Source organism: Drosophila eugracilis, unplaced genomic scaffold (genome assembly GCF_018153835.1).
Source record: "Drosophila eugracilis isolate 14026-0451.02 unplaced genomic scaffold, ASM1815383v1 contig_649, whole genome shotgun sequence".
NCBI lineage: Eukaryota > Metazoa > Arthropoda > Insecta > Diptera > Drosophilidae > Drosophila > Drosophila eugracilis.
This window is the reverse complement of record NW_024573535.1, coordinates 2,015,442-2,027,518: the sequence shown is the minus strand read 5'-3', so window position 1 is coordinate 2,027,518 and position 12,077 is coordinate 2,015,442. Positions and strand designations below refer to the sequence as shown.

The 12,077-nt window shown below is 39.4% G+C and overlaps 2 protein-coding genes across 2 annotated transcripts; both read left to right on the top strand.

Moving 5' to 3' along the window:
- Nucleotides 1–6,493: 6,493 nt before the first annotated feature.
- LOC108109712 (serine protease SP24D-like) lies at nucleotides 6,494–7,356 on the top strand. The gene has a single exon (XM_017218343.2). The coding sequence runs from the start codon at nucleotides 6,494–6,496 to the stop codon at nucleotides 7,283–7,285; it is 792 nt and encodes a 263-aa protein (XP_017073832.1). The 3' UTR covers nucleotides 7,286–7,356.
- Nucleotides 7,357–9,326: 1,970 nt separating this feature from the next.
- On the top strand, nucleotides 9,327–10,505 carry LOC108109713 (serine protease SP24D). Its single transcript, XM_017218344.2, has one exon. It carries the CDS (start codon nucleotides 9,660–9,662, stop codon nucleotides 10,437–10,439), a length of 780 nt encoding a protein of 259 aa, XP_017073833.1. The 5' UTR covers nucleotides 9,327–9,659; the 3' UTR covers nucleotides 10,440–10,505.
- Nucleotides 10,506–12,077: the final 1,572 nt, after the last annotated feature.

Genomic DNA, 12,077 nt, shown 5'->3' with positions numbered 1-12,077 from the left:
TCCCATCCCATCCAGAGCAGAACCCAGCGGGCGGTAAAGAATGATAATCCCGAGAGGAGGCAACTCTAGGGGAGGTAATTCTCCGCTTAGGACAACAAATATCACCAAAAAATGGTACAAAAAAACAAGAAGGAAAGTAATTTCCAAAGGCACCGACTATCAGATACCCAACACACCGTTAACTTGGTCGTTTCATTTTAAAATTGATAGGTAAGCATGAGAAAACGACATTTGTAACTTCTATAAATCCATCTATTAGTAGATCTTATTTAATGTTCTTAAAAAATAGTGTTGGAATACCTGCTCTTATTGAAAATAACAGTTTTGTGGTATTTTAGTATTTTTTTATTTTCGTTATTATTTGAAAGCTTAATCTTTGGCCACACTGGTTTCTTGATGTTTACCTTTTACGTAAACAATATTTTTGAAAGCAGCCTTATAGTTGGTTGCTGACGAAGTATTTATCTGATCAAAATCATAAACTAAAACAAATTCTGATATAACTTTCCAATTCGAAATAGGTTTCGTAGATTGATGGGATATCAAAGCTTATCAAGTTTTTTGAGCCTAAGATTTGACTGCAGGGACAGACGAACATGGTAGTAGCTGGTCCTTATGGTTAAAAACGTTTCCTCCTAATTGATACAAACTTTTAAACTAATATAATATTATAAGCTACGGAGTGACGGGCATAGAAAGTGGTTCCAAAAGTTTTTAAATGACCCAAAAGCCATTATTATTGATTTATGGACTTTTATGCATCTTAGAAAGTGCAGAAAAACCTCAACACAGAGATAAAATAACGAAACGACACCTGACTGTGTGATTAGCAAACCCAATAATATTAACAAAATAAATATAACAGAATTTATAAGATTACGCTGAAAATAAGTTTGCTTGGTCTCTTTGAAATAGAAAGCTTTCAATTGGCACTCCAATAAAATAAATAAGTAAATTAAATCAAATTGCTTTCTCTGCGGGATCTAATGATTTCAATATGCACACACACACACACACACACATATGCCTGGGCAAATAAACACACTCGTGTATGTACATGTATGTGTGTGTGTAGGCCAGCCTTTGAGTGCACAAAACTTCGCATTGAATGTTGGGAAAATTTCAAACATATTTAAAAGATGGCGCATAAATTATGCACAGACATATTGGCCAAGTGCAAGACAAGGCACGAATCCTGCCCGAGCTCGAGTTTCCCCACTTCTCATACCATTTTCGCCACCCTCTCAGTGTGTATGAAGAAATTTATGGCCACCATAAATTGCATATTTCCCTTTTATTGAATTAATTAATTTCACAAATAAAATTCTGAAATAAAAAGGAGGCAGAAGAAGAGTTTTAAAATGCTAATATCGATTCGATTCGGTTTGAATTTCAAGTCGGTTTTGCTACTATTTTATTCTTAAAGTAAAAAGCAATGAAAGTTTTGGTGATTGATATCAAATCAATAAAGAGACCGATTGATAAGTAAGAATATATATAATGATATAGGAGTACTTATGGTTAAAGGTTAAACTTTCACTGTGAAACTTAGTCTGTTAATGTTACTAATTTTGGTTAGAAAATGAAAACTCTGATGACTTCATAGTAGTTCTTTGGTTCCCAAAAATAACACCTGCCTCAGGTTTCTGTATAGCCGCCACCACCACCAACTCTAGATGTCCTCTATGCCCTTGTTCCGAACTTGCAATTAGGCCACAAGTGACAAACAGGCATCAAACAAACAGCCCCAAAACCGAAATAACCAACTGCAGTGGATTGCAGGCCTTCGAGGGATATATATAGAGACGAGAGCAGGATCGGTCGCAGAAGAACGACCCCCTGGCCAAGCCTTTTGGGCTGACAGACAACAAGTAAATTCCATTAAATGTACGAAATGGAAATTAATTTCGGTTGCACACAAAAACACATATATGGGAGGATTTTTATGTTTTCATTACGGAGTCGAATCTCGCAAGGGGAATCCTTCGCAAGTACTGAGAAAGTGAAATGAGCTGTCAGCGGTTGAAGGGTGGGCATTGGTGGGTGGTGGGGTAGTGAGTGTTGACTCCTGCAGGATGAGACCGAGGAGACGAAGGAAGAACTAGGGGGTCACCGGGTGACCCCTGGCCAGGCCAATGTTAATTTCAATTGCCTGGTGCATGGTCCTTGGTCGCATGTCGTTGACTCTTTGCCGCAACTAAATCAAGTGCTGCACGTGGCAGATGCACTGGTCCACTCCTCCTCCCTTTCCTCACCCTCTTGCCTCTTTCTTCATTTCTCCTTTCTTTCCCGCCCTTGTCCCCGCCTCAAGCTCCTCCTCAGTCACGAAACTCTTTCTTTGCTTTCTGTCTCGAGCGAGGTTGATGCTCTGTTATCGCTGTTTGGGCACACTGAGAGAAATATTTTAGAGAATTGCAGTGTTTTAATATATTGGGAAACTGAAAGTCATCAAATACATGTATTAAGATCATAAATAATAACTTTTATAGAGATCTATGTATACAAATTTTCAATTACTTAAACTGAAATGCCATCGTTAGTGGACAAAGATTTTGTTCAGCGTTTGGAAAGCAGGAAAGGCTGCTGGGCTTGAAGGACGTGGGGTGGCTGGATTTTGGCGGGAATCGGAGGGGTTATACGCCTCCTTTTTTGGCAAATGTCGCGAGTCGCGAGGCGTCGCTAACGTGGACATGGACATGAGCAATGTGCACTGGCGATAAGGAGGAGCTCTCACAGCGGACATGGCCATTCCCAACCGAAAATACCAACTCCCCGCCCGCATCGGGGGCATAATTGGCCAGTCAGTCACCCCGCGTCACCCTGCCCCTGGCACTCCACAATCAATTGAAGCGTAATGGCAACAGTTCAATAACTTTTTGGCCATTCTCCATGGGATTCCATTGCAGGCTGAAGATGATGGCCGCCGCGCCACGATGATGATGCTTCAATTATCTATTATGGATCTAATGAGTTGTCATGTTCGGATATTACGGGAATTGATTCGATTGCCACTGTTTTGTTAGTTGCAGACGATAAAAAATAGGGGGCTAGGGCTTCTCCTTATGCTTGCTGTTCTTCAGCGGCTCTATCTCTGCCTCTCTGACTTTCAGTGGCTCTTTTATTCAGCTGAGTCTTTGATAAAGATATCTACTTAGGTAGATGCGCTTCTTAAATATTTGTTTTAAATATTTTTTGGTTTTCTATTACAAAATAGAATTCAAGACTTACCTCTTCCAAGAGCATTCCCCTTCCAAACCAAATGCCTGAGAGATGTCCTCAGCATTAATCAAAAGCCAAAGAACTTAAAGGCAATGACTAATATTTTTGGCTATCAGCAGCGCCAAATGGCCAACGCTCGCCGCCCCCGGGGAAACCCTATTTTCCCCCTTTTCCATTTCCAAAAGCCAACCCCTGCCCACACCTATGTGCATATTTAAGGCAGCTACATACATACATACATGCAATTGGTGGAGTACATGGTTTACCTGGCTTCGGGTTTTTGGAGTAGCTGCATAGAGAGTGCGAGGGTCATGGAAATCGAGGGGGTGATGGGGGGCAGTTTTCCCTAGGATTGATGCTGCTGGTTTTGGCTTTCGGTGGTTCGCTATCATTGCACAAGTGCGCAAAATTTTGGACTCAATTCACGTGCTCGGCTGCCAAAATTGTTGCCTGGCCTCCGTACCGCCCAGCCCACCTATAGCCCAGTCAACCCCACCGCCCCACTGGTACCGCCTTTCGCTCCATAAATTTGCACATTGATCGCCCTGTGGCGCTGCCTCCTGCCTGCTGCCTGCTGCCTGCTGCCTGCTGCCTCTATATATGTCTGCCTGTCTGTCTGTATGTATTTAATTCGATAACAGCGCCAACGGTAAAGGGAGTTGTTCGAAAGATTTTTACCCAACTCAGCGCAACTCCACCGCCACGCCCTCCCCGCTTATCGTCCCTTATGCCACGCCCCCTTCCACATTGCACTCTCAAGTGCAGTGAAATAGTTGTGAAACACTTTGCCAAAGATGAAAGATAAATCCAAAAAAGCAAATGGCAGCGCAAAGGCAACGCTCCAGACCCGAATCATTTCTGCATAACTTTAAAAAATTTAATCAAAAAAACCGGAGCTAGTAGGTACACTGAAAGAAATGTAACAAAAACAAGTTTTGAATATTATTTTAAAAATAATCAAATTAACAATTTGTATATCCCAGGTCTATGTTTTGTGGATAAATCTAAAAAATATATTCTTTTTTAGGAGATGTAAGAAATGGGCAAAAATAAATTTAAGAAAGCCCCAAACTTTAAATACTCTGAACTTTAACTGGGCGATATTAATGAATAGAACAAGATAATAGTACGTAACCTAATTAACTGATCTGATATTCCATTAAAATAATAAGCTATTATAATGTTCATTAAAATATTTTCCTTTATTTCATTTTTTATATTTTTGCAATTAAAAATCGGCTTATTGAACATCTGCTGGCAAGTTCTCTAAAGGGACGAACGAAAGCCGTGCATAATTTAAATGTCTAGACCCCATCCCGCCCCTTTGACTGACCGCAGGGCGTGGAATGGTATGGAAACCTGGAAAAAGGCAGAAGAAAATGCAAAACGAAAGAAAAGGGAAGCCCAGTTCCGCAAATCGAAGTCTAAATACCCTTAAAATGTTTATAAAATGTTTTTTTAATGTATTTTCTTATATTTTTAATTAATTTTTAATTAATGGTATAAGAATAGAATGAAAGCCATTCAGTTTTTAGTCATACATATATAAATTTTGAAATCAGGACAAAGGTTTACATGACAAAGTCCCAAAATTAGTTAAAATAATTTAATTAATAAACAAAAAACGAAACAGGAATATATAATTTCATTGCTCATAATGATACTTCACTCCGTTACAAGCTCGTAAGTGAAATCGAAGAACCCTCCGCTTACACCCTACGAAAAGTGAGAATACCTCAAGCATCCGGCCTGCCACTGTCAATAATTAAGTGCGAACCTTGATATAAACTTTACGCCAACTTCGCTGACGGTCGACGGGTCTTCCGTCTCTTTCGCTGTCGCTGCACTGAGAGAAATTTACCAGCATTATAAAAAGACTATTCTCTTATAAATTATAGTTCTTCGTGGGTTGATAAGTACTAAGCTATATGAATAATTTTCAGTATTTATAACTCATCAAAAAAAAACTGCTGATTTTAACCTCAAAAAATGTTTTTGAATATAATTTACAGTATTTTATTAGGCCCAGAAATGCTTGACTCGTGCTGGGTATTTAAAACAGTTTTAATGCAATTTTAACTTACTTTTCTGCTTTGTTTGAACAAAAACTGACTTTTATATATCATTCAAAAATCCATATCAAAAATCATCAACACTATATTTCTTTCTGTGTATTATTCATTCGTCCTTTTCTTTTGGCCTGTCTGCGTTTATCCTTTCGAAGGCTCTTCTCTTCTCTTTGCATTCGCTTCGTTTTGATTAAATTAAAAAGTTACCACAGTCTCAGTCGCCCATACAAACACAAACAAACAACCAAACACGCATTCGAATGCAAACAAACAAATAGGTGAGGAGAACTCCCTGCCCCTCCCCCACCCTTGCTGACACATCTACTAATTGTGTCTTCAGTCGTCTCTTTCTGCTGGCCGCCGCAGTCCCTCTCTTTCGCACAAGCAAGAACAATGAAGCTTTGGATGAGCTAATAGATTTATCATGAATCGTTTCACAGCCCGTTACCGTTATTGTTCCACTGGTGTCCACTTCAGGTGTCTTGCCTCTCCATCCTTCTCTCGTTTCTCCTCTGCCAAATCTTCTGGGTGCCTCGGCTTTGTCTGTAGAATTGTTAGTTTACATTACCAGAAGACTTTCTTGGCCATTGGTCAGTGCGATTTTTGAAACGATTACAATAATAATAAAAAATAATTTTCTTTTTTCCAAAGACTTTCTTTAGACTATTCAGGCTATTGCCTGTAGATTTCTTCTGCATAATCCTCAAATATGTAGCCGCCCCAAAGTATACCCCTTTCCTGACAAGGTCAAACTATTAAATGAATTTCCCCATCAAGATTAGTTCATAACTCGCTTGTCGCCGAATCACCTAGATAGTTTACTATATCGATAAGATTGGCCCCTACATAAGGCCTCAAAATAAATCGCATTCTGCGATAAGATATTACAGGCTTAACGGTTAAGTAAGCAGAGGGGTTAAAATTGGTTAACATCTTCCGATTAAAATAAAATAATAATAAGGTCGGTAGGTTAAAAAGCAATCTATTTATGTAGATACAAAACAAGATCAAAATAAATTATTTTAAATCGTTTTAAGACTGCTTACTTATCATAAATTAGAAATCTTCCTTTGATAGCAAATATTATTTTTACAACACCTTTGTACACATAAGGGTTAAGTTCGGACAGTGAGAGTGTTATAAATCTAGTTAAGCGCCCGTCTATATAAGAAGGTAGCCCCTCTTGGGCTTTGCCCATTTGGAAAATGAGAACCTCTCAAGTTGCTGCCTTAACGACTCTGCTCGCCAGCTGTTTGCTGCTGTTGGTGCTTCCCGTACAGTCAGCACCTGGTAGCCTGAACGCCCGTGTGGTGGGCGGCGAGGATGCAGCCAAGGCGCAGTTTCCCCACCAAGTCTCCCTAAGGAATGCCGGTTCGCACAGCTGTGGAGGCTCGATCCTGTCCAAGAACTACATCCTAACCGCCGCTCATTGTGTGACCAATCAAGACGCTAACGGAAATCACATTGCCATTGCTGCTGATCGCTTTACCATTCGAGCTGGTTCCAATGATCGGTTCAGTGGCGGAGTCCTTGTCCAGGTAGCCAAGGTTATTGTTCACGAAGAATACGGAAATTTCCTCAATGATGTGGCCCTCCTCCTGCTTGAAACGCCGCTGATCCTGTCCACCAGCATTCAGCCCATCTCTCTTCCAACCTCGGATACCCCTGCAGATGCGGACATCATCATTTCGGGCTGGGGAAGGATCAAGCATCAGGGCGATCTACCACGCTATTTGCAATACAACACCTTGAAGTCGATATCCCTTGAGAGGTGCGACGAGTTGATTGGCTGGGGCGTTCAGAGCGAACTGTGTCTGATCCACGAGGCAGACAATGGCGCCTGCAATGGCGACTCTGGCGGTCCGGCAATCTACAACAACCAGGTGGTGGGCGTGGCCGGGTTCGTCTGGTCCGCTTGCGGAACAAGCTATCCGGACGGATATGCTAGGGTGTACTTCCACAATGATTGGATCCGGAAGAACTCGGATGTGAAATAATGTCGAACCTACTTGCTGTAATACAGTAATTAAATAAAGCTCTGGTCGAGTATAAAAACCTTCAAATCGGACAATGGATAACACTTTATATGTTTTTTGTTTAATAATAATAATAATAGTAGCAGCCTGTCCTGAATCCTGTAAACTGAGATATTATAATCAGCCTTTCAATAGTTTTTTGTTATTTTTCTGACATTTTTCGTTTACATCTATTCTTTTTCCCTTTTTCTCCATGGATAATGGGTATAGGAATAATGATAATAATAAATAACTTAATTTTTTTTGTCCAGAAACCGATGGCAAAGTCCTGTAGGATATAATGCTCGGTACCAGTAGTACAGCATCTAGTCGGTAGAGGAACATCTTGACTGAAAGAAATGTCATATCTAGTCATAATCATTCGCTTCAGGAGAAAGTTCTTAAACATTCAGTAGCTCGCCCCGAGTTACTAAAGGTGTATGCCATTCCTCTCGTATTGAATAAATATGATGAGAGGAAATTCTACTCAGTCACTGTATATCGCCAGCGAGTCGATATCAAAGACTTTGCTGGGAATCGAAAATGTGGCGGTTGGTTAAGATAAACTCAAAATGTTCCACCAGTGGTACCCAAGACCTCTTTGTAAGGTCATAGCAAGTTAAGAAAGCCATGGAATTGCACCCCGGACTAAGGGGTTGTCCCAGTAGTTTCTCACAAAATTGATCTCTATGTTGTTAACAACGCTTGGTTACTGTGGGAAAGATTGCTAGCTTGACGATCTTCTTCGAAATCGGCGGCTGCCCTGTAGAGGTGGAGAAACATCGATGCGAACATCGATGACATCGATGTTTTCGAAACATCGGCAACATCGATGTTTACCGGAGGAACATCGATGTTTTTTCTTTTCTAAGGCACATTGATTGATTGGCGAATTGTAAGTACATATATAACTTAATTTAATGGCTACGCTTATAAAACGTTAGCTTAATAATACTTCTGCGATCCGGCATCTTCGTGCGAATCTGAAAGAGTTTTCAGTAAAGCTGGACAACTTATAAGTGAACGTCGCACGCGGCTATCATCGACCGTTGTCGATAAGCTCCTCTTTTTATACAAAAACAAAGATGTAAATAAATACACAGATACATATGTATATGTGTATATGTGTGTATAGTGTATATGTATATGTATAAATATACATATATAGTAGAGTTCGGAATAGTAAGTATAGTAGGAATATCACATTATCCAAAAAAACTATTATTTTCTTTGGATCATGTATGTATATATTGAAACATTGATATAAAATTTGTTTTTTTTGTTATTATTTACAAACTAAGAATATGACAATATACCAAAGAAGTAGAACATGAATATCATGAACAGTTTTATTTTAATTTGTTTTTCTTTTCGTTTTTATTTAATAAGTGATTAATAAATTGGATATTTTTTGTTGAAAATTTGACTTTTAATTTTTAAACATTACAAATTAAAATAAAGTTCAAATACATTAAAATAACTGCACATTTTTTTTTATTTAAAACATCGATGTTTCATCGATGTTTTCGCCAAAAACATCGTAAACATCGATGTCCGTGAACATCGATGTTTCTCCACCTCTACTGCCCTGACCATTTCAATTTTGGCAAGGTCCAATAGAATTCGAGTCTCTTAACGAAAGGTGGTGGATTCAAACAATACGATAGAAATGTTCGAAATGCCAAAATCTAAAAATTTATATATTTTAATTCAGCGTTCAATAGGACACACTTTCTTTACCTTTTCGTAACAGGGATTTTGTAATATTTTTATTGTTATTTTTTCTTTTTGATAAAACCTGTCTTTTCTGCTCGGACTTCATGTGAAGTAACATTTTACAGAGGCAAACCAAACCAAATTACACACAGAAGGGCGGCCATGACATACCAAGAATTAGATCACAGTTACCAAAGATTAGAGGTGAACCACCGCGTTTCTGTTGTATTTTATCGATTCATCGGCTTATAAGCTATTGTTTATGTTTTTTCCATCTTTGATTTCGTTTAGCTTTGGCCTCTCTAATGAAAACCCGTAATATAAAAAGTTTAGTATAAACAGATTCACACACCATCAAAAGGCAATCTTTTTCAATTTATATATCATTGATAGTATTTGAATGAATAGTAATTCACCATGGAAAGCTGCCAAACAAATATCAAGATTAGGCTACAAGCCATAAAACAATTAGCAATGACATAATTTCAAGCCGACGCGTTTCTTCGATTAGATTGGAGCCTCCTATTTAATAAATCTCATCGGGTGATAAGATAAGATGGTGCGCATTGCAAATCAGGAGGCGTAATCCCCGGCTGTATATAAGAAGGTTGGTCTGGATGGGCATTGCCCATTTGTGAAAATGACAACCGTTAGCTTGGCGATTTTGCTCAGCAGCTGTTTGCTGTTGTTAGTGCTGCCCGTACAGTCCGCACCCAGTAGCCTAAACGGCCGTGTGGTGGGCGGCGAGGATGCCGCCAAGGCGCAGTTTCCCCACCAAGTCTCCCTAAGGAATGCCGGTTCGCACAGCTGTGGAGGCTCCATCCTGTCCAAGAACTACATCCTAACCGCCGCCCATTGTGTGACCAATGAGGACTCTAACGGAAATCACATTGCCATTGCTGCTGAGCGCTTAACCATTCGAGCTGGTTCCAATGATCGGTTCAGTGGCGGACTTCTCATCCAGGTGGCCAAAGTTATTGTACACGAAGGATACGGAAATTTCCTCAATGATGTGGCCCTCCTCCTGCTTGAAACCCCTCTAATCCTGTCCAGCAGCATTCAGCCCATCGCTCTTCCCAGCTCGGATACTCCAGCTGATGTGGATGTCGTCATTTCCGGCTGGGGAAGGATCAAGCATCAGGGCGATCTACCACGCTATTTGCAATACAACACCTTGAAGTCGATATCCACGGAACAGTGCGAGGAGCTGATCGATTTTGGTTTCGAGGGCGAACTATGCCTGCTTCATATGGTGGACAATGGTGCCTGCAATGGCGATTCCGGTGGACCGGCCGTTTACAACGACCAGTTGGTGGGCGTGGCTGGCTTCGTTGTGGGCGGATGCGGATCTACGTATCCGGACGGATATGCCAGGGTCTTCTACTTCAAGGACTGGATCAAACAGCATTCGGATGTCTGAAATCAAAGAAAATAGATCTTTTTTTTTTGTTAGTTTTAAAAATAAATGTTTTTTTGTTTAAAATAAAATGAATAGTAATATTTGTTAGGAAATGGACTATTATTGGAAATTTCTTAATATTCCTCGTTATTATCATTGGAAATCTCCCTCACCTTCATATGATAGCAAACGAAAAATTGATTTTATTGCTATAAAGTGTGGGACTTTATTTTAGACAAATAAATTAAACACTCTGACTTACTATCTCTGAATTTGAAAATGAAAAGATAGCGTTAATTGCTAGTTCTTAAACGATAACAGTTCAGGAAGACACGCGTGGAACTTCTTTAATCTAGATTATGTTTAGCAGGGAGTTACTCATTATTATACCTTTAATATGACTAAAACTAAACACAGTTATCATTTCGCTAAGCACATCTATTAATTTACATGTGTTTTGTATAATTCACACCGTCGAATCGCCGAAATTTTTGTCCGCCCTTTTGCCATTAAAGCGCTGGCGCCCTTTTTGTGTGCCTCACATTTTTTGCATATTTGTCAAGCAATTTTACTCTAAATTTGCCAATTATGCGCATTTTTTGAGCGTGACCCGAATGGCCACCAATACCCGTCCAAAAAACGCATACCGATACGGATTTATGATCGTGTGTGTGTGTGTATGGGGAATATGGCCTTTTATCGCTTTGGCTACATTGTCTCCTGGCCATTGTTTTCGGCGAGGGTAGCTTGAAAATATATTCAATGGTGTCTGATCAAGGTAAATAACTGTATAGGTATTAGGCCCTCTAATCTAGGTTATTAATATGATAAAATATTTGACGCTTTGGCGAGTCTTAAAAGGCAACTTAAGTTTGATCTTCCAACCTTGAGGGATCTTTAATAAGTATAATATGAAATATTATAAATAAATATGAAAATTTATGTGTTTATATTTTATGTATTTATGGCTTTATTGCTTGAGTTTTAATATTCATTTTTGCCCTATTATTATTGATGTTAAAGTATATTTCGAAGTCTACTTTTAGGCATGGGAAATTTAAAAAAAAATATTTCTTTTAAGGTAAATATTTGTATACTTTAAATTTAATCAATTACAGCTGAATATTGTTCGAAGTCTTTGCACCCCCCACGCCCATCTTTGGTGCCTCTTTTTGTCTCACTTATTGGCCATGTTGTTGCTGCGATCTCGCGCATTTTCAAACTTATATTGGCATAATTTATACTTTAGCAGCATTTTTATCGCTGCGCTCGGCACGAAATACCAAATACAAAATACAATAAACAATGGGCCAGCGCTGGCCAGGAACAATAGCAATAACAACATGCCATTTCAATGTTAGTCCCCTACCAAAAACAAAAAAAAAATTTAATATATATTTCACCGCCCTTAACCCCCTGGCTCTTAACCCTTTTTGCTGCATTTTCCGTGCGCCGTACTTTGCGTCACTTTGCGCGCTTTATTTATTTACGATTTTTGCGTGAGCCCCGTTCGATTCTTGTTTTTTATTTTATTTATTGATTTACAATTTATACATGCTCGGCCACACAGTACGTATACGTAATATTTGGCCGAGAGTGTGTGTGTGTCGCCATCATCATAGTCACAGTCACAGTCACAGTCAGAGCCATCATTGGCAT